We start from the raw sequence: 17,859 nt of genomic DNA, 5'->3' as shown, positions 1-17,859 counted from the left end.
AAACTAAAGCTTCAATGCTCCGGAATAATACCAATACGTGTGGATAAGTTTGTGAAGATACTTTCCTTTTACACATCTTCCGATTGTCTGCGCAACTCGACATCTTAACTACTTTCTTCGATAAATAACTCTATGATAGCGCCGCATTTGTTATCGTAACGTTTCCGAAACGAATAGTTTTTTTTATTGTTTGTTTACTCCTTCAGCATCACTGCATCCAAAGAATTGGGCAGCGTTTGGCGAATCAGACGCATTCGTTCGTCAAAATGCAAGTATGACTCTTACATTTCGATGACGCGCTGAGCGCTCTTGCTGGTCTTGTCGAGGAAGTCGGCAAACTCCTGGTACGGCGTCTTGTTCAGAGGCAGATCCTTCCACAAGTCCGGCGTCAGGAAAGCGTACGTCTTGGCAATGGCTGCGTACGTGGCCTTGGCGAAGTTACCGAGCGTCGTCGTCGAACCACGGGTGGTGGTATAGCAATCATCAATACCAGCCATCTGCAGCAGCTTCTTCGGTACCGGGGCAGATACGATGCCGGTACCACGAGGAGCTGGGATCAGACGCACCAGAACGGAACCACACTTACCGCTAACCTGTAGGATAAGAAGAAACCGAGACATTAGTGGAATTCGATTAAAAAAGGCTTTTCGAAGGGAACTACGCAGTACCGAGATCGTTTAACGAATAGAAATGTCCATCAGACGCTTATAAAACGTCATATCAGCGGCGAAGAGCCTACTGAGATCCGTGGAAACCGCATAAGTTTAAAGTTTTTATCATCATTTGGACACTTCTGACTTGTTTCCTCGATACTTTCCCTTTCACGGCGCACATCTGCACAACTTACCTTGCAGGGTACGGTATGCGGGCGACCGATCTTGTTACCCCAGTAGCCACGACGCACCGGGACAACCGACAGCTTGGCCAGAATGATGGCACCACGGATAGCAGTGGCCACTTCCTTGCTGCACTTCACACCGAGACCGATGTGGCCGTTGCTGTCACCGATGGCGACAAACGCCTTGAAGCGGGTACGCTGACCGGCACGGGTCTGCTTCTGGACAGGCATGATCTTCAGCACCTCATCCTTCAGCAGACGGTTCAGGAAGAAATCGATGATCTCGAACTCTTTGATCGGGAGCGAGTACAGGTAAATCTCTTCCAGCGTACGAATTTTGCCATCCTTCACCAGACGGCCCAACTTCGTTACCGGCACCCATTCCTTCGAGTCTTCCTTACCACCGCGTCCACGGCCACGACCACGTCCGCGACCGCGTCCACCACGACCACCGCGGGAACCGCCACGCGAGCCGAATCCTCCTCTAAATCCACCACGGGCTGGAGCAGCGTCCGCCATGCTGTACGGGAGAAGAGAACGCAATGTCAGATGCGAGTTTGAGGTTATGTAGGTAGCTATGCCATGCGGTAATTTTGCGTGCCATTCCGATAGTACAGTCCCAGAAAATGTATTACCCTTACAAGTCAAACGTTTACTTGCTGCATTTCAAATAGAGTTTCATACAGCTAAGCGCCTCGGACAGCGTTAAACACGATGCCAATAAAAACCACGTGGCTAACCAATATGGCGTTCCGGCAAGCATATCGATTTCGTGATACGCGTCGCAGATTAATACACCCAGTGCACATTTCCATCACGAAAACAGGCGTTACGGTGGAAAATAAAGGTAGAGCACTTCAAGCAGAATTCACTGCCTGAAGCCTGAATGAAAGCAGACTATTTCACGATGTTCACAGGGAATATTCAATGGAACTTACTTTCTCCTGGTGTTGAATGTGTTGTTACGGTGACCCGAATGAACGAGTCGACGGAGCAACACCCTTGATCAAGATTCCATCGCTGAGGTCGAACCCACGAGTGATCCGTTCGTGAGCGTGTTGTCTCGTTCGTGTACACGGTGGAACAAACAATTGTGTGACGTCACAAAACGAGAGCCTTACATGGAGGGAGGACTCGGGAAACAAGCAAGAAAGTTCTAGCTGGCTTTGGTACGTCAAACAATTGAACACACAATGAAGCAAGAAAATAATTATATTAGAAACATCATCAAACATCGCTGTGCAACTGTTCAAAATTACCGGTGCTCATTTTTATCCCACCAAAACTTTTTCTTATCAAGGCACCTAGTCGCCTCTTCAAGCATTCAGGGCATGAACAGTGTTACGAACGAGCCCTCACTGTTTGATATAGTAAACAAATGCGATCAAAGAAATAATTATCGCAAATATGCTGACACCATACAGTCGCCAACGGGCGGGTACACCCGACAGTGAAAGATTTGCCAACGTAAGGATATTGATTCTATCGTTCATCTCACAATGTAAGATATGCTAACGTAAGAAGAATGATTCGATCTTTCAATATAAGATAAGCTCACGTAAGGAGAATGATTCTATCGTTCATCTCGCTTTCGCTTTCAAATTTCAAGACACATTGTTAGTATTTAAGCAGGAAAAAATGTTAAATGAAGTAAAGTGTAAAAATGTAAACTTCACTTAAGCTCTGACGCGAATTCCGTCATGATCAACGATACTTACATTACATCGTTTATGGTTAATTTACCAACTTCTAAACAGTTCTAATATCTCCAGTGATGTGTCTGAGCAATCTCCAACGCGTGAAGATATGTATTTCGAATGCTGGGAATGCTTGTGATTATGGGAACACGTCACGTGCACTGTGTTTTTGATTAATTAGAATATATTTCCGTTTCATTGCGACATACTTCCAATAATAATGCTTGAGAATAGAATTCTTAGGATACTATTCCATAGGTTTCACTTGGTTTCACTATAAATCAAACACTGTTCCCGCTGTGCAAGAAACCCTCCTTTCTTCACCATATATACCCACGCCAGTGCCGTGCTTTATCATTCTCGTTAAACTGTTCGTTTCGTTTAATAGCAATATATTGTTGAAGGTGCGACAGTGGCTCAACTTTAGGATCGTGATGCGCGCAAAGTGCACTGTTTCGCGCCAATGTTGCGTTGGTGTAGAGTATCTGTTTGCTCGTTTCGTAGTGATGTGTGCGGTATAATATTTCACTAAAAAGGATACGCTGTACTAACTGTAATCAAGGCCTGTATGATCAAGCCCAAGTACACCCGCTATATATACTCTCCCTTCAACACCATTTTACGGCAGAACATCCACCATGCCTCCTGATGATTCAGGTGATCGCTATTTCTGTAAGTTCCCCGATCAGTACTGAACGTTTTTGGTGGCTTGCTTTGAAGTATTTTTACCAATACAAAGTGTTGACCTTTACGGCCGAGCACACCCGGAATAAGGCGACCTATCACCGTTGGGAGGAGAAAATGCCTTCAAGCGAATATGAATTGTACATTAGATTAAGCCACTGGTTAGGCTCATTTCTGACCATATCTGTCTAATCGAAATGTAATGATTATTAATAGACTTGGCCTTACCCAGGGATATTATCGCAAAAAGTTACATTTTACGATCGTATTTATTTGCCGGTGGAATATGTTCAAAACTGATGGTGGGGGCTTGCAGAAATTTCGACCACTGTATTTTGGCCAACTGCCAACAACGCCGAACGGCCGCACAACTCTTTATACGCATTTCTTTCCCCGTGTACAAACGCACCCAAGGTGCCGAATTCTATTCTATGCTCAAAAATGTTCACCACCCAGTTGCAAGAACCACATTAGTAACTCAATTCTCGTCCCGACAGGATCGTTCAAATCAACAACCATGCGCGCGGCGAAGGAAATGGAAAGAGCATCAACAAAACTATTCCATCCATTCTACTCCTCTGCTCTTGTAACGTGTGTGTCGTGTTTAATATCGGAAACGTACCCGTGTCCGTTTCGTACTTCTTTCTATTTACAGTTTCGTGCTGCTACAGCCGCAAACCTCGAAGAATACCGCCTTTGGTCCAACATTGGGGGATTTTCTCGGGGATAAAGGCAGCGAAAACGACTCTACCTAACAATGAACTAACAAAAAAAAAGTTCGTATCTTATACTCTCTGGAGGTGCATTACGAAGTTCCAGCTATATCACAAACGATTTAAAAAAAACGATACAGAAGAGTTTGACAAACAGAGCGATTGGCATCCGCTTCATGGAGTACCATCCATACATGCCAACACATCTTTCAACAAAACCACAGTTAACAAAAGTGCAGGGGACCCAGTTTAATGTACCAAACATAACCGTTCTTGTTAAACATATCTCTAGCACCCTGTTGGTGAGCTAAAACCAAAAAGAAAACATACAATCAGAATTTGTATCCCGTTTCTTCTTGCGAACATATTAAAAATGAATGTGAGCACATAAGTTTGGGAAAAAAAACTAATACTCATCTCACTGTAGATTTGTATCAAAAAGCAACAAGCAATTTTTTGTTCCTGGTCCATCAAAAACCTAATCGAATCTCACATGGGGAAGTTCTTAATGTTGGTGCGGGTGCTGCTCTCTGCATCATATAGCTGAGTTATATGTGCCTGGCCGATTACATGTGCAAACAACAAACTGCTGTATGTATGTAGGTGACGATGAAAAAGAAAGTAGATGAAGAAACTATAATTGCAATACATTGCAAATTACATGATATAGCTGCGGGTTTCACATGCGGAAACGGATTCAAAGGAAAGTAAGGGAAAGGAAGAGAGGAACAGAGAAAAACATCCTGGCTGGTTTTGCGGTTGATTTACTGCGTCACACCAGCAGCGGATGCTGCAGCTGCCGCAGCCGCCGCTGTCGCTTCTGCTGCCGCCCGGTAAGCACCTTCGAGGGCCGCCTTCTGTTCAGCCGACAATGTGTTAATGCATGCCTGGAATAGGTCCGGATTACCTTCGATTTGCTTTACGATCGAGAGCATCCGTTCGGCTTCGGGGTGCGGGACGGTTACCGCTTCTCGATAGAAACAGGACGCAATGATCGATACGATGCGTGGTAAGTTTACGTTGTTTTCGCCGAGTATGACAGGATGGTTCGCTTGAATCAGATCGCACAGATAACCGTATACGTACACGGCCTCATCTTCGTCTTCACCTACCGGCAACCAGGTGAACCTGTAGAGGAATACAATCATTAATACACCGAACGAACGAAACCAGGGGAACAATAGGCGATCGCAATCGCGATCACGCATGTAACTGTAGCTTCAGAAAAGGTTAAGCCATATTAAGGAAACTTGCTCCCCATCCAGACGTATCTGGTAAGACATTTGTACATCCTTTCTCATCATAAAAGCAAATGAAAGAAGGCAGCTTCCCACCAACTCAACAACGCGATGAGGTGCGGGTGTTAAACTCACCATAGTGCAATGATTTCGTCCCGATTGGGGATCGCTGTGTTGTTATACTTCAATATCTTCGTCACGGCTGAGATGGCATTTTCCGTTGGGTTCACATTCTCCGGTTCACGACTGTCCGGGGCCATGATAACTTCCACCAACAGGGAGATGGCCTGAGCACAGGTAACGGCGAACTGTTCGCCACCGAACTGTAAATTGTGTGGCACAATAAAACGAATAAAGAGAGAAAAAAGAACCGTTGAGAAACCGTCGGCACGTGCATTTATCTAGCTCGGCATGTAGCCAACCAACCGAAAATCAATAACATTATTTAATTCCTTACTTCAAAGCTGCATTCCTCATTCTTCATGTTTTAAAGACCTCCTGTTACACTGCCCAAACTTTCCCTCAAGCATTTTTTGTCATTGTTTCTTGAATTATGAACTACATATTGAACTACATGCGACATTTCTTGCTATTTGCGTCATCCATCGGCATATATAGGGTTAGTGCAACGATCAAAAGACTAATTTACGAACCGAAGACGAGGAGAAGGTGCTAATGTAAATGAAATTGGACACTGTGAATTAAACGTTAAATAATTTAACCTTTCTCGCACGATCCAGTTTCGTTTGGTATACCCGCAGGCAGTTGACGAAAAAAACAAGATTTAACACAAGCGCTATCAATATTGTTACGCCTTTCTATTGATGGTTTTAAAGTTTATACTAAATAATAGATTGGTAAAAGTCTCGAATTAACTACGACACTATATTATATTAAACGAATTGTTCAATAAACTAATTGTTGCGATAATTTTAGATCTAATGACTTGTCTTAATTCTTTTCATTGGGCAAAACTAGAAACAATTGGGCAGTATGAAAAGAAAAACACGTATGGAATCAAACAAAAATGAATAAAACTCTCACCTGTCCCAGCACACCACACCCGTAGACAGCTGCCTGTCGTACTTCCGGTTGTTCATCCTTAATATACTCCAACATGGGCTGCAGGAAATAGGGCTGATATTGAACGCACAACGGTCCAGTGTATTCTGCGTTTGCAAAGAAAACCAAAAACAAAAGAGTTAGTGTTTCATCCCTTCCATTAAAGTTGTATAAATAATTCCGGTTGGTCCACGCACAATCGTCAGAAAAGGTTAAGCCATATATAATAATTAATCAAAGATATATCATACGTATGAAAAGGTTTTCATCATGTTGGTAACAGCGTGAACAATTTTAATGCTCCATTATGAAAGATCCCCAGCCAACACAAACTTACCGATCAGATCGTCGAATATGCACAATCCCCATTGTCGATCGGCCCACGGGTTTGATGCCTGCAACAGCTTAACAAAGTGTGGCACCACGCGCTGGAACGACGGCAGGAAAGCATCCTTGTACGTGACGAACAGCGAATGGATAATGTCGGAGATACGCGACAACAGATAAATGTCCGCATCGTCCTCTTCGGCGAGCTGCTCTTCGACACCATCATCGTAATCTTCCTCCTTCCGCGCCTGGGCACGCTTTTCCTCCTTCTCAAAGTGTTGCTTCATGAACTTGTCGATGATCTTTAGCACTTCCTCCATCGCTTCGTTCGATAGACAGGCGGCACCGAGCGTCTCGATACAGCGCGCCAGCGAATGCAGCAGCTCAGTCAGCACGTCCGCTTCCGGTTCGGAATCGATCGCCTTCAGCAGCTCCGGACAGATGTACAGCCACATGCCCTCGAGATAGTTCGGTCCCTTGATCTTGGCGCAGTCCAGCAGGTAGGGGAGTGATTCAGCGGCCGCTGTTCGAACACCATCGTGGAAGTAAAACTTCAACATCGGTACCATCAACCGGACAACTTCCTCGGCGTAGTTGGCAAAGCCATCCTTCAGTTCGCGTGCGTAACACACCAGCATCTCGCAGGCGGACGCCTTATCCTCCAGTCCGGCCGTACGGATGACAAAGTTTTGCTGCTCGCCCAGATTCACAAACTGCCAGTTGCTATCGTTCTCAACACCCTGCATCTCGTCGTTGTCCAGCAGCGCTACCTCCGGCTTCATAGATGCCGTCCGCATAACCGGTCCCATTACGAGCGGCAAGAATTGTTCGAACTGTTTGCCCAAAATTTTGCAGATACGTGCCCAGGCCGATATCAGGTAGGAAGTTTGCGGGTCGTCATCCGGTAGATCACCCTCGGTGTGTGTCTTCAGCAGCATATCCATCACGTCCGACGCGTCGGACAAGAACTTCTCCGCACCAACCGCCAAACCAATCAAGCTGACACACTCGATCGTTTTGCCGCGCAACAGCTTTAGCTCTTCCGTGTCACCGTTCTTGATGATGTACTTCAGCGATGGCATCAACCGGTCGTAGTACACTACGAAGTCCTTCTCCGTGGTGTCCGCCACCGATGCAATGGTCGTCACTACCTGTTCCAGCACCAGCTTGGTACCCTTCTCGACCAGCTCCTTAAACTTGGTGGTCAGAATCATTTCGAGCTTGGCCATAATCGCGTCCAGGTAGCGCGTCAGAATGTTTTTCGGACAGTCCTCGCTGAAGTTAACCAGAGCCGCACCGGCATGCGCCTGAACGCGTGGATTTTCCACATCGTCGAGCAGATTCAGCAACCCCGGTATGACCTGTTCGTGGAACTTTTTCTCGAAAATGGGCGCAAAGTCGGTTGCCATCTGGCCGATCGCGTTACAAGCCGCGTACCGTACGCGCGGATGAGGATCGACCAGATACTTCAGCACGCCCTGCATAATGTTCTCCAGCATCGCTTCCATCTGCTTCTGGCAACCCTCGCCCGCAGCCGATATGGCCATCAGGGCGGCATGCCGTTGCTTCCAGTCCGGGCTGAGCAGCATGTTTGGAATGTTGTTTACGATGTGCGGCAGAATCGTTTTACCACCGAGCCCACAGGCCAATCGGTCCAGTGCCGATTCGGCGATAACGTTGTTGTCGCTCGTGTCGTCCTCCGTGATCTTGTCCGACACCGACCACTCGTCGTCGTCTTCCAGGTCGGTCATCATTTGCAGGATGAGTGGCACCAGCGCGGCGACGTACTTTTCCGCCCGTTTGCGCACCATCGCCGATGCATTTTCCGCCAGCGAAACCATCATCTCCAGAGCCAGATGGCGCAGGTTGTCCTCCATGTCCACCGTACTGAACACTTTCATGCAGAGCTCGAAAATGGGTTCCAGCTGCGGACGGAAGAACTTTGGCACACCTTCGGCCATGTCGATCAGCAGCTGCATCAGGTTCTGCGGATCGCCCAGCTCGATACTTTCGGCCGTGATCATAATCACCTGCGGTAGCAGATCGGCAAACTGACGCTTCACATCCTCCTCTTTGTCGTGCAGCAGCACAAACGCGCCGTACGCGCGGACGGCCTGGAAGCGAACCTCCTGATCGGAGGTCGGTTCCAGGTATTTGATAAACATTTGCTTGATCAGCGGCAAATGTTGCGCCTGCTGGTTGCCGAAAATGCCGGGCACGGAGGCGAATATGCGCAGGGCGGCTTCCTGCAGCTGCACGTTCGTACTATTGTGACAGTGGAACAGGAACTGCAAAAACTCCGGCCATTCGTTGTTACCGTCGTCGTCGATCATGCATCGAGCGACCTCCGCCACCATCTCGCAGATCTTTCGTCGCATGCTGCCCGACTCATTCTGCTGCAGCGTCAGAAGGATCTGTTGCTTCAGCGGTTCCTTCGCTTCCGGTGGGAGCGGTTCGTAAAATTCGTGAAACTCCGATGAAAACAATCGTCGCAACAGAACGGCGGCTAGCATCCGGGCATCTTCCGCCATCTGTGGGTTCTGTATCGTGCCGAGCAGGTGCGGAACCTTTGTTTCACACGGCAATCCATTGTACACCTCCTGTGGATGTGCGAGGCAGTTTCGGGTATATTCATTGGTTTACCATGCCGCAGATCAACAGCAACACCGGCGACATCCATCCATCCGATTGGTGTGTTTGTTTTTGTCAGCGATTTGTTTGGCGCACGTGCAATGAAAGTAGAAAAATGCAGTTTCGTTAGACCGGTAAAGGTAAATAAAAACACACAAAAAATGTTGCAAAGGTGACATCGGTCACAACCGAACAACGTTGTAAAATCGATAAAATGCGACTTTCTTGCGAGGTAGACGTAATTTGACATTGTGCATCACTAGCAACGTCAAATATGCGCCGCTAAGCACCGCTCCACCCAGCGTAACCAACGTTGCGAGACAACTCGCATGAGATATACGCTTCGCGTTGGTCAAGAAAACCCACCAACACAACGAGATCTAGCAACCGTTGGTGCGATTGCAGCCATGGTCGTGTAGCAACTCCCAAAAAAGCACATGCTGGTGACTACGCACGATTTTCTGCTGTGTTACTCTGCTTCCACTGCTTACGGTTGCTTATCTTCCTGCTTGCCGTTTAGCTCATCACGCGAAATGGGTGTGCGAATGGGACGTTCCCCGCTATGCAAATGTGATTCGTGCACCGGAAGGTCACGCCCGTCGTATGACCAAAATAATAATACTGATACCACCCCTTCCATGCTCATCCATTCACTTGCCCCTGTGTCTGTTTCGAGTCTCGACCCTTTATAGACACTATTGTCAATAAAATTACGTTCTACGCGTTCGTGGCACGAACAAGAAGCACCGGAGAAGGGCATGAGTCATTTGCGTTGTTATCATGGCAATCATACGCGTCACAAGTAAGCATGAAAATCGGAGCTTTCCATAGCTAGCGGCGACGCGGTTTTCTTATTCAACACACATCGATTGCCCCACGACAGAAAACAGGAACCGGAAGCACACCGCCGCATCACTGTATGGGTGTGCGGGCGGTACACTGTGGTGAGAAAATTCGTGCCGTAGTAGACAGTCGCCGACCTTGGGACCGGTTGCGACTCAGCTACGTACCTCTGCCTGCGTACGAACTTCATTGTCCGTAGACAGGAGCGAGCCCATCAGCTGCTGAAACTGGTCCTGATCTCCTGCAGCCATTATTTTCGCATCTATCCGCTACACTCGCTGGGGACAGCAATGCTTCAACACTGCTAGCGTGGATGCTGGCGCCTTCTTGCTTGAAACACGGGCGATTTTCGTGGTCGCTCCCTTGCTGGCCTCCTTCGGAACGCGGGATGGCCGTATATCACTGCACCGCTAGCGAACAACTTTACGGCGTGTGTGCAAGATTCACGTTGCACGTTTTTTTACGAGTTCCACCAGTGTAATTCCTTTCACTACATGCGCTACAATTTTCTGCGATTAGCGCGTGTCCACGAGGAGCTAAAACGAGACAGCTGCGAAAAGAGCGCGCACCGTTCGCGGAGGAAGAAGAAACGCGCATTTTTTTGGCTCTGGCTCGTAGGGCTTTTAAGTTGTCAGCCCTGTTTGTTGTTTTCAAAACGAGGGCTGTCAAAATGCCGGTACGTTTGTACAGATTTCTGTTATTTGTACAGTAGCTGTTTAATTGAAACGCACACAATCGTTACAAATATGATTGAGGCAAGTTTTTACTTTAATAAACACGCTATAGTTCATAAAAAGTTCAAAAGCGGAGCAGTTTGAATTTTATACAAAAAGCGTACCTCACAATATAGAAACCTGGCAAAGGAAATGTCAAACCATAGGAACGTGACAATTGTATTGTTTTTCTTTTCTATTTTAGAAAAATAGCGTGAATCGTTCATAACAAATTTTGGAAAAACCTTCGATAATCGATAAAAACTAATTTCTTTGCCGGTATACAGCTTCAAGATGGCATTCACCGGTAGTATACTTACGTCGATAGTCCGGGTACTTTGGAGACCGCAAGTTACCACCGTCCGGTACAGATATCACGCGGATAAGGTAGCCCGTGGTCCGCTAGTGAGGCGATACGGTTATGAGGACAAAATACTGCAACGAGGGCTCCTTCCTCATCTGGACAACGGTCAAAAGTTGCCAATGCCCGACTATAAGTATGTGTGATTAATTAATAGAGAACTAGGAACTATGCTAATCTACAGCACAAAACTGTACTGTTCGATTTTCTTTCTAGACCCAAAAACGCTTGGTGCGAAAAGCGAGCACTATTTGGACAGAACGATTATATCGACATTCTTGGTAATGACCGGCTTCATCCCACTCGCGTTATGTACTCGGTACCGTCCTGGCTTCGCGGTGTGTCCGGCAATGAGTACCAGGTGCTGCTGCGAAAACGGAAAATGCTCAGTCAAACGATCTACCCAATCGCCAGACCTACGAAATGGAGAGATATGGAGAAACGCATCTCATATCTGTACCGTTTCCTAAACCGTAAAACTAAAACAGGATTTTCGAACGTTTAAGTTTAGATTGTTAACCGTGCTAGTGAAAACGCTGTATAGAAACTAAATAAAAACAAATGTATCCCATTGGAATTATCCAAGTTGCTTTTTTATTTAAAAAAATAAACTCTGTAATCTTGTTAGTAAATGTAACATGTAACCGGTTGGTGTCATCCTATTTGAGGATTCTAATCAAGAAAATAAACTTACGAGCAAGTGTTAGTTAAGGTTATAAAAATTTAACATCATCAATTCTCTAGATTCTTAGATTCCTTCTGATTCGCGATGGATTGCAAGCTCAACTCAAATGAACGCATTATTCGAGTGGCAATCTCTACCGGGATTGCTTTGGCAACATTGTGGCTATGCTCGAAAGGGTCCTGAACAACGAACGGCTTATTGTAAACAAACGGACGTTTGGTATCTGTGTCCGCTTGATGATCTACCATGTAGCGTTTGAGCCGTTCCATTTGTGCCGGAACTTTATCGTAATTCGGGGAGTCGAAGGAACTCTTCAATACACGCAAGTCCCCGAGAAATGGGCAAACTACCTGCGTCTCCATTGAGAAATATCTTCCCTCAAAACTGTAAAACTCAAAAAACATATATGCCAGTCCGGGGACGGATGATTGCCACAGCTTCAAATTAAGCTCCTCCAGTGTGGGTGTAGCAAAGCCTGCATTCCAACCTGCAGTGATAAGAGAATGTAAATATGGGGAAATAAGCCCGATTCATTCTTTTTTACCATCGATAATCATGTCGTTGCTTGCATCTTCCTGCAGTTTCGCTACAGACGGCAGCAGTTTATGACACTGATACAGAAAAATGACCATCAGTGACAGGGTGTACGAATTCAGACAGCTCTCCCGATTCCAATTTTTCAGATAGCACACAAGCTGACGAGCTAGAAAACAGAGGAATAGACCGTTATTAGAATAGCTGCTAGTTAGTTTAATCCGCAGTTTCCCTTACCAGTTGGCTGTAATCTGAACATATACTGCAACAGTAAAGAATTACGATGCGCTAATCCATTGCTAAACGTTAAATCGCAGTGTATATTGTCATGGTTGGAACTTATAACTCGCAGCAATGGTACTCGGGCGCTTAAAACAATGTCATTAACAGACCAATCATTAGTACTCCTAAGAATGGTTACTATCTTTTCAATCGTTTCCTTTAGCTCCTCCGGCGCAGTATTATCGCTTCTTCCCGAATATCCATTCTGCAGATCGACAAACATATCGATATCGCTAGTGAGTGATCCGGTACCGACGATGCGGGAACCGAACGGATAACACTTGACCGATGGATAATGCTGTTTTAAGCAACCCTCCAGATTTTGCAGCACCCTTTCGTTGTCGATATCGTTCTGCACGTAGTTGCATTCGGCTATAAGCCCTTCGACGAGTGTAGTAGGATTTTTGCTTAAAAATTTCCTCATACTTTTGGACATTTTGTCGGTCGATTTCGGGATACAGTTTTTCTTTATAAAGCTTGTGAACTTCGGGTTGGGTTCTTTTTCGTTTAGTGCGTTTTGTCGCTCGTGCATCTTGATGTGGTCGATCACTGCACCATACTCATTCAGACACTTTTGACAGATTCGGCAGCGTACAACATTCGGTTGCTGATAAAAGTACATCATTATCTTGCTCCTGATCTGTTCGTCCTCCTCTGGCACGAGCGTACAATCGTTTAAGAATTGCTGGATCTTATCCATCAGCGTTTCTAGCTGTGCCAGAATGAACGTATCGATAGCTTTCGGGCCCGGATCATACGTATCCAGATTGAGCATCAGTGTCTCGATCAGCAAGTTTGTTGCTAAATATTGGGTAGACTAAAAAGGCAAACTGAGCTAGAGATTCTGAATGAACTGAAATATGCTTACCATTATGTTATCGTGAAATGTGGTCAAATAAAAACATGCACAACAGTAATACTAGTTCGTCAATTGTTGAAACGAAAGAACAAATAATCAAAATGATTCAAACTCTCGAAGAAATGTCAAAAGAACTCGCAAGCCAAACACACCCCCCACGTTTGTCCCACGTCGAACATACAACTGTCAACAGCTTAGGCTGCGCTCTATACTAATCCGAGCAAAATGAAAAATGATCGCCTATGGGCGGTTTTTGAACAACGTTGCACGAAAGAATGTATATATATCTCTCCTGTGATATTTTTTTTATCAACTTCTTTATATTTTTGCAGCCATAATGGATATTGCATACTTGAAAATTATTCGACATTTGTAGTGGCTTTTTCTGCGCTATGAAAGCTGCTAGAGCAGTGTCTAATACAATAAAGCTCGTGCAAAGGATTCGGTTGTACTAAATATTGTTTTTCGAACTAGCACGTGGCTCGGTTGGGGATACATCTGCAAACGAAATCTGTTATGCCAATTTGTTTCACTCAAAAAAGAGTGTTTGGAATTAGATAAATTTGTGGAATACTCAACATATAATATAAAACAAAATAAATATGGCCCGTCCGGCTATATACTGCGTATTAGTTCACGACGACAATCTCGAGACAGTAGAGAAGTTCTGCTACCTTGGTACGACCGTAACTTAGGACAACAACTTACGCAACAAATTACCGATGCGACAGGAGAATACAGGAAATTGACTTCCTTTCCCATCCAAACCAAACTACTCAATTGTTTCCGTTTTTCCCCAACGGAAGTAGCGAGTATCGCATTGCAAAATAGTACGGAACTCTCTTTCTACTGCCAACGATAATTTTGTAGCAAATAAAATGCTTGTAGAATGAGTTAAAATTTCATGATAATTGTTCAAATGAAATCCTAACAAGTTCTACACAATCTTATTCTATTAATACAGTCCACAGAACATTAAAAACAACACGTGCGCAATGGGCCATTTTTGTTTGCCCATTAGTTCTTCTTACGAGGATGAATGGAATCATGGAAACAAGCACATCAGTGCGAGCGTGCAGAATGATGGATTGACCGCTCCGACACGTTCCGTCTTCAGGTTCCGAACCGTACACAGCACCAAGACATAGCACGCGTCCAGCGGTACTGCGTCTGGCAAGCGTCTGCTCAAACGAACGAACATCGTACGATCATTTGCCAGTTTTAAGTCGCCGATCGTGACTACCACAAATCAGAACACGCACAGTAGAAAGGGAACCATTGTCGTGGAAAGTCGCGATTGGATAACGCGACCGGGCCGTTTGCTTCTGGTGGAGTGTTTTAATTGCCTGTTAGTTCGTGATCGTGGTGGCTGCGTTGGAGAGTGTACGAGGGTAGCCTAACTTTTTGCCAACTCTACATTAAAGTTACTGCTGAAAAGTTGCAGTCAGGGGTCTTCGAACTGTAGTCGATTAGTTTATAATATCGATAAATGTAATCCTTCCGGAAGGTAACTGTCCGATAACGTGCAGCTAGATAAGTAAGCCCAATAGCCATGACAGTGTAAAAGTTGGTCAAGAAACTAGGCTGCGGAGAGGCTTGTTTTGCTGCGTTCTCCCCATTTTCGGCTACAATCCAACTACAGTGAGTGCAGTGCGTCCATAAACCCTGATCGGGAAACAGATGTGCAAACGGTCCAGTAGCGTGCATTTGAAGTTCTATTTCTGTACCCAAGCAGACATCGATCGTGCTCTGGACAGCGACATAACATCTGATTGGGTTCGACCGGCTAGTATAAACAATCGTCGACGCATTTGCTGATCATCTGTGCTATCATCATTGTGGAGGGGTGAGAAAACATCTGCGATCGTTGCGTTATAGTTCCGGTTGTGGGTGAAAGAAAGGAAGGGAGGGGGGAATGAGAGGGGAGCGCCTCGGAAATGATTTACGATGGAGCGTGTGAACAAAATCTATCACTCATCGAGAAATTTTATGTTCAAATATATCATCGCGGTAAGTGTTCATGGAAAGCATGTTCCAAATCACGAATTAAATGTAATTAAATGTATAATTTTCTATGCTAAAGCTACTATGGACGGGGTTCAATTTTGTCGTATTCTGTAAGGCATTCAGCAACTATCATCACGATGTGGAGTACTACTATCTTAGCCGAATTCTTGGGGTTAGTAGATAACATGCAAAGCACCTGTATTATGACTAGTTATATTACACTTCACTTACTTTAGAATGGATTGTGCGTATCACGAGGAACGGCACCCGTACTTAATGTGACCATGGCCCTGGTAACATTGCCCACTTGCAAGACGTTTAATTTACTCCTCCACAAATTATTTGGTCGATGGTCCACGCGTTTATTGGTTCATTATCTGGAAAAGACAAAGGTACTACATCTGATATTGGGTTACAGTCTGTTGATAGTTGCGAGTAAGTGTAATGCGAGACAAAACAATTAAATACGCCCTATAACATGCCATATCCTTCTAACCAGTTGTACACAGTGTGGCACATTTCGTGAACATCGTTAACTTTGTGGACAACTATGACGAACGCTACCGGGAAATCAACTGGGCGAATGGGCCAGATGACGTAAGATTCAAACAAACGGACCGGACTGAAAATTGAGAATGATTTATTTATTGATTTTCCGTAACGAACGTACAGAACATACTGCGGCTGCTGTTCGCTACTCCTACCGGGTTTTCGGGCAGCATCATGCTGGTAACGCTGGTAGCCATGGCCTACCTAGCACGACGCTCGGTGCGCGATCGGTTTTACAACAGCTTCTTCACCTCGCATCATCTGTTCCTTGTATTTTATGGGATGATGTTTTATCATCCGTTAAGGTTGGTGGATAAAGCAATGGAAAGAACGCTGCCACAAAGAATCCTTTTATATGTGTCACTTTCCCTTTCAGCAACATCATTAAACATCAGACGAACACCGATAGGCATAAGATGATGTGTGATCTTGTCGATAACATAACGCTGCACAGCAATGAGGACTTGCTGGTACTGTGCGAAGAACCTCCACAGTTTGCTGCCGATGTGAAGCGAGCATGGATATGGCCACTGGTGGGATTACTGATCTATCTGGTGGATATTTCTTTCCGGTATCTTAGTTCCCACTCGGAGCGCTACCGTGTAGGGACGGTCCAGACGTATGCAATGACGGGACATGCGGTACATCTACGATTACAGTTTTGTCGAAAGTCCCCACCTAAGATCCTGCCCGGACAGTACGTGCTACTGCAGTGTCCTGCCATTTCCACACTTGAGTGGCATCCTTTCACGATAACGGAGGTAGCTAGCGAGTGGTAAGATGGAATGGACATCATATTGATAATCTCTATCCTTCAGCTGCCTGCCCAAGGTCGGAACGATATTGCACTCACGATCAAGGTGCGTGGTGACTGGACGGAGGAACTTTACGGACGAGTTGTACAGCGCGAACAATGCAAGCGAAACCTGGGAGGTGTTGATCCGTATCGGCGAATAGAGTTCCTTCTAGACGGACCGTACCCTTCGGTCATGAGCAATATGCTTGATTGCAAGCGAATTCTTTTTATCGGTGCTGGTGTTGGCATAACACCGTTCGTTACCATTATGCGGCTGCTATTGTAAGAAGCGCCATACGCAAAGGTAAACCATTGTACTCGTACTACAGGTGTTCGATCTTTCAGAAGTACCAATGTTGATCAACCTGCTCGAGTTCATCTCGTTTGGATTGCCCGCAGTTTGGAAGCGTTTCTATGGTTTGCGGATGAGATTGCCCGTTTGCAGGAGAAGGTAAAGGAAATGAAGAAGACTTTACAGTCCGTTGCACTATTTCACCACTTTGCGAATGTCGATTTCAGTTCTGGAGCCAAAACAAACCGGATCGCTTTTGGGTGAAGCTGTACTGGACGCAAAACTATGATGAACATCTGCTGGCGGAATGTTTTGGCGACATGCCATCGATCAAGTCACGGATGCACCGGGGACGACCGAACTGGAACGAAGTGTTTATCGATCTGGTTACACTTTACCCGAAGTATGGGCGTTGGTAACTGATATCAAGAAACACTGTTGCTATTGAACACAATGACTTTCCGGTTTCAGAAAATCGGTATCCGTTTTTAGCTGTGGCCCGAAGGAGCTGACCAAAGAGATTCGGCTGAAGTGCAAGGAGTACAGCAAACATGGTTGCAAGTTAAGCTACTTTCACGAGGGATTCGGATAGTGTTGGTGCTGGACGAGTTGCTCTAGTTCTAGTAGTATTCTAATTTTATACCATTTTTAAACGCGACATGCACTACACTACAGTATTCGTATGCTTTGGATGGATAGAACGTCAAAGCTTTTAACGCTGCCATAGCAAGAATAAAAATAGATTCGT

General features: G+C 45.5%; 5 protein-coding genes across 5 annotated transcripts; 2 read left to right on the top strand and 3 right to left on the bottom strand.

Moving 5' to 3' along the window:
- Positions 1-128: 128 nt before the first annotated feature.
- Positions 129-1,915, bottom strand: LOC128304891 (40S ribosomal protein S2). Its single transcript, XM_053042137.1, has 3 exons — positions 1,777-1,915; positions 848-1,358; positions 129-593 (listed from the first exon to the last, which is right to left on the bottom strand). Exons 2-3 carry the CDS (start codon positions 1,355-1,357, stop codon positions 282-284), a joined length of 822 nt encoding a protein of 273 aa, XP_052898097.1. The 5' UTR covers position 1,358; positions 1,777-1,915; the 3' UTR covers positions 129-281.
- A 791-nt stretch (positions 1,916-2,706) lies between these two features.
- LOC128309290 (importin-5) lies at positions 2,707-10,553 on the bottom strand. The gene is made up of 5 exons (XM_053045650.1): positions 10,201-10,553; positions 6,570-9,159; positions 6,215-6,339; positions 5,306-5,493; positions 2,707-5,060 (listed from the first exon to the last, which is right to left on the bottom strand). The coding sequence occupies exons 1-5, from the start codon at positions 10,282-10,284 to the stop codon at positions 4,697-4,699; spliced, it is 3,351 nt and encodes a 1,116-aa protein (XP_052901610.1). The 5' UTR covers positions 10,285-10,553; the 3' UTR covers positions 2,707-4,696.
- Positions 10,554-10,933: 380 nt separating this feature from the next.
- On the top strand, positions 10,934-11,678 carry LOC128298074 (39S ribosomal protein L51, mitochondrial). Its single transcript, XM_053033806.1, has 2 exons — positions 10,934-11,243; positions 11,324-11,678. Exons 1-2 carry the CDS (start codon positions 11,041-11,043, stop codon positions 11,610-11,612), a joined length of 492 nt encoding a protein of 163 aa, XP_052889766.1. The 5' UTR covers positions 10,934-11,040; the 3' UTR covers positions 11,613-11,678.
- Positions 11,679-11,719: 41 nt separating this feature from the next.
- On the bottom strand, positions 11,720-13,837 carry LOC128298997 (terminal uridylyltransferase Tailor). Its single transcript, XM_053034824.1, has 4 exons — positions 13,820-13,837; positions 12,564-13,425; positions 12,337-12,495; positions 11,720-12,279 (listed from the first exon to the last, which is right to left on the bottom strand). The coding sequence occupies exons 1-4, from the start codon at positions 13,835-13,837 to the stop codon at positions 11,840-11,842; spliced, it is 1,479 nt and encodes a 492-aa protein (XP_052890784.1). The 3' UTR covers positions 11,720-11,839.
- A 1,536-nt stretch (positions 13,838-15,373) lies between these two features.
- On the top strand, positions 15,374-17,830 carry LOC128298096 (NADPH oxidase 4-like). Its single transcript, XM_053033831.1, has 10 exons — positions 15,374-15,477; positions 15,551-15,646; positions 15,711-15,909; positions 15,974-16,071; positions 16,147-16,328; positions 16,400-16,784; positions 16,842-17,101; positions 17,165-17,270; positions 17,339-17,514; positions 17,583-17,830. The coding sequence occupies exons 1-10, from the start codon at positions 15,415-15,417 to the stop codon at positions 17,701-17,703; spliced, it is 1,686 nt and encodes a 561-aa protein (XP_052889791.1). The 5' UTR covers positions 15,374-15,414; the 3' UTR covers positions 17,704-17,830.
- The last annotated feature ends 29 nt before the right edge of the window (positions 17,831-17,859 follow it).

Source organism: Anopheles moucheti, chromosome 2 (assembly GCF_943734755.1).
Source record: "Anopheles moucheti chromosome 2, idAnoMoucSN_F20_07, whole genome shotgun sequence".
NCBI classification, from domain to species: Eukaryota; Metazoa; Arthropoda; class Insecta; order Diptera; family Culicidae; genus Anopheles; species Anopheles moucheti.
The sequence above is the reverse complement of the archived record's forward strand: the minus strand, read 5'-3'. Positions and strand labels throughout refer to the sequence as shown.

Excerpts from the sequence above, each read along its gene's own strand:
- LOC128304891 (XM_053042137.1), bottom strand. The coding sequence starts at position 1,357 with ATGGCGGACGCTGCTCCAGCCCGTGGTGGATTTAGAGGAGGATTCGGC. Across the intron at positions 594-847 it reads CGCATACCGTACCCTGCAAG|GTTAGCGGTAAGTGTGGTTC; the intron begins GTAAGTTGTGCA and ends CTTATCCTACAG.
- LOC128309290 (XM_053045650.1), bottom strand. The coding sequence starts at position 10,284 with ATGGCTGCAGGAGATCAGGACCAGTTTCAGCAGCTGATGGGCTCGCTC. Across the intron at positions 6,340-6,569 it reads CATATTCGACGATCTGATCG|AATACACTGGACCGTTGTGC; the intron begins GTAAGTTTGTGT and ends TTGCAAACGCAG. Across the intron at positions 5,061-5,305 it reads GACGAAATCATTGCACTATG|GTTCACCTGGTTGCCGGTAG; the intron begins GTGAGTTTAACA and ends ATTCCTCTACAG.
- LOC128298074 (XM_053033806.1), top strand. The coding sequence starts at position 11,041 with ATGGCATTCACCGGTAGTATACTTACGTCGATAGTCCGGGTACTTTGG. Across the intron at positions 11,244-11,323 it reads TTGCCAATGCCCGACTATAA|ACCCAAAAACGCTTGGTGCG; the intron begins GTATGTGTGATT and ends TTTTCTTTCTAG.
- LOC128298997 (XM_053034824.1), bottom strand. Across the intron at positions 12,496-12,563 it reads GTTCAGATTACAGCCAACTG|CTCGTCAGCTTGTGTGCTAT; the intron begins GTAAGGGAAACT and ends TCTGTTTTCTAG. Across the intron at positions 12,280-12,336 it reads CAACGACATGATTATCGATG|GTTGGAATGCAGGCTTTGCT; the intron begins GTAAAAAAGAAT and ends TTATCACTGCAG.
- LOC128298096 (XM_053033831.1), top strand. The coding sequence starts at position 15,415 with ATGGAGCGTGTGAACAAAATCTATCACTCATCGAGAAATTTTATGTTC. Across the intron at positions 16,072-16,146 it reads GGGCGAATGGGCCAGATGAC|AACATACTGCGGCTGCTGTT; the intron begins GTAAGATTCAAA and ends ACGAACGTACAG. Across the intron at positions 16,785-16,841 it reads ATCCTTTCACGATAACGGAG|CTGCCTGCCCAAGGTCGGAA; the intron begins GTAGCTAGCGAG and ends TCTATCCTTCAG.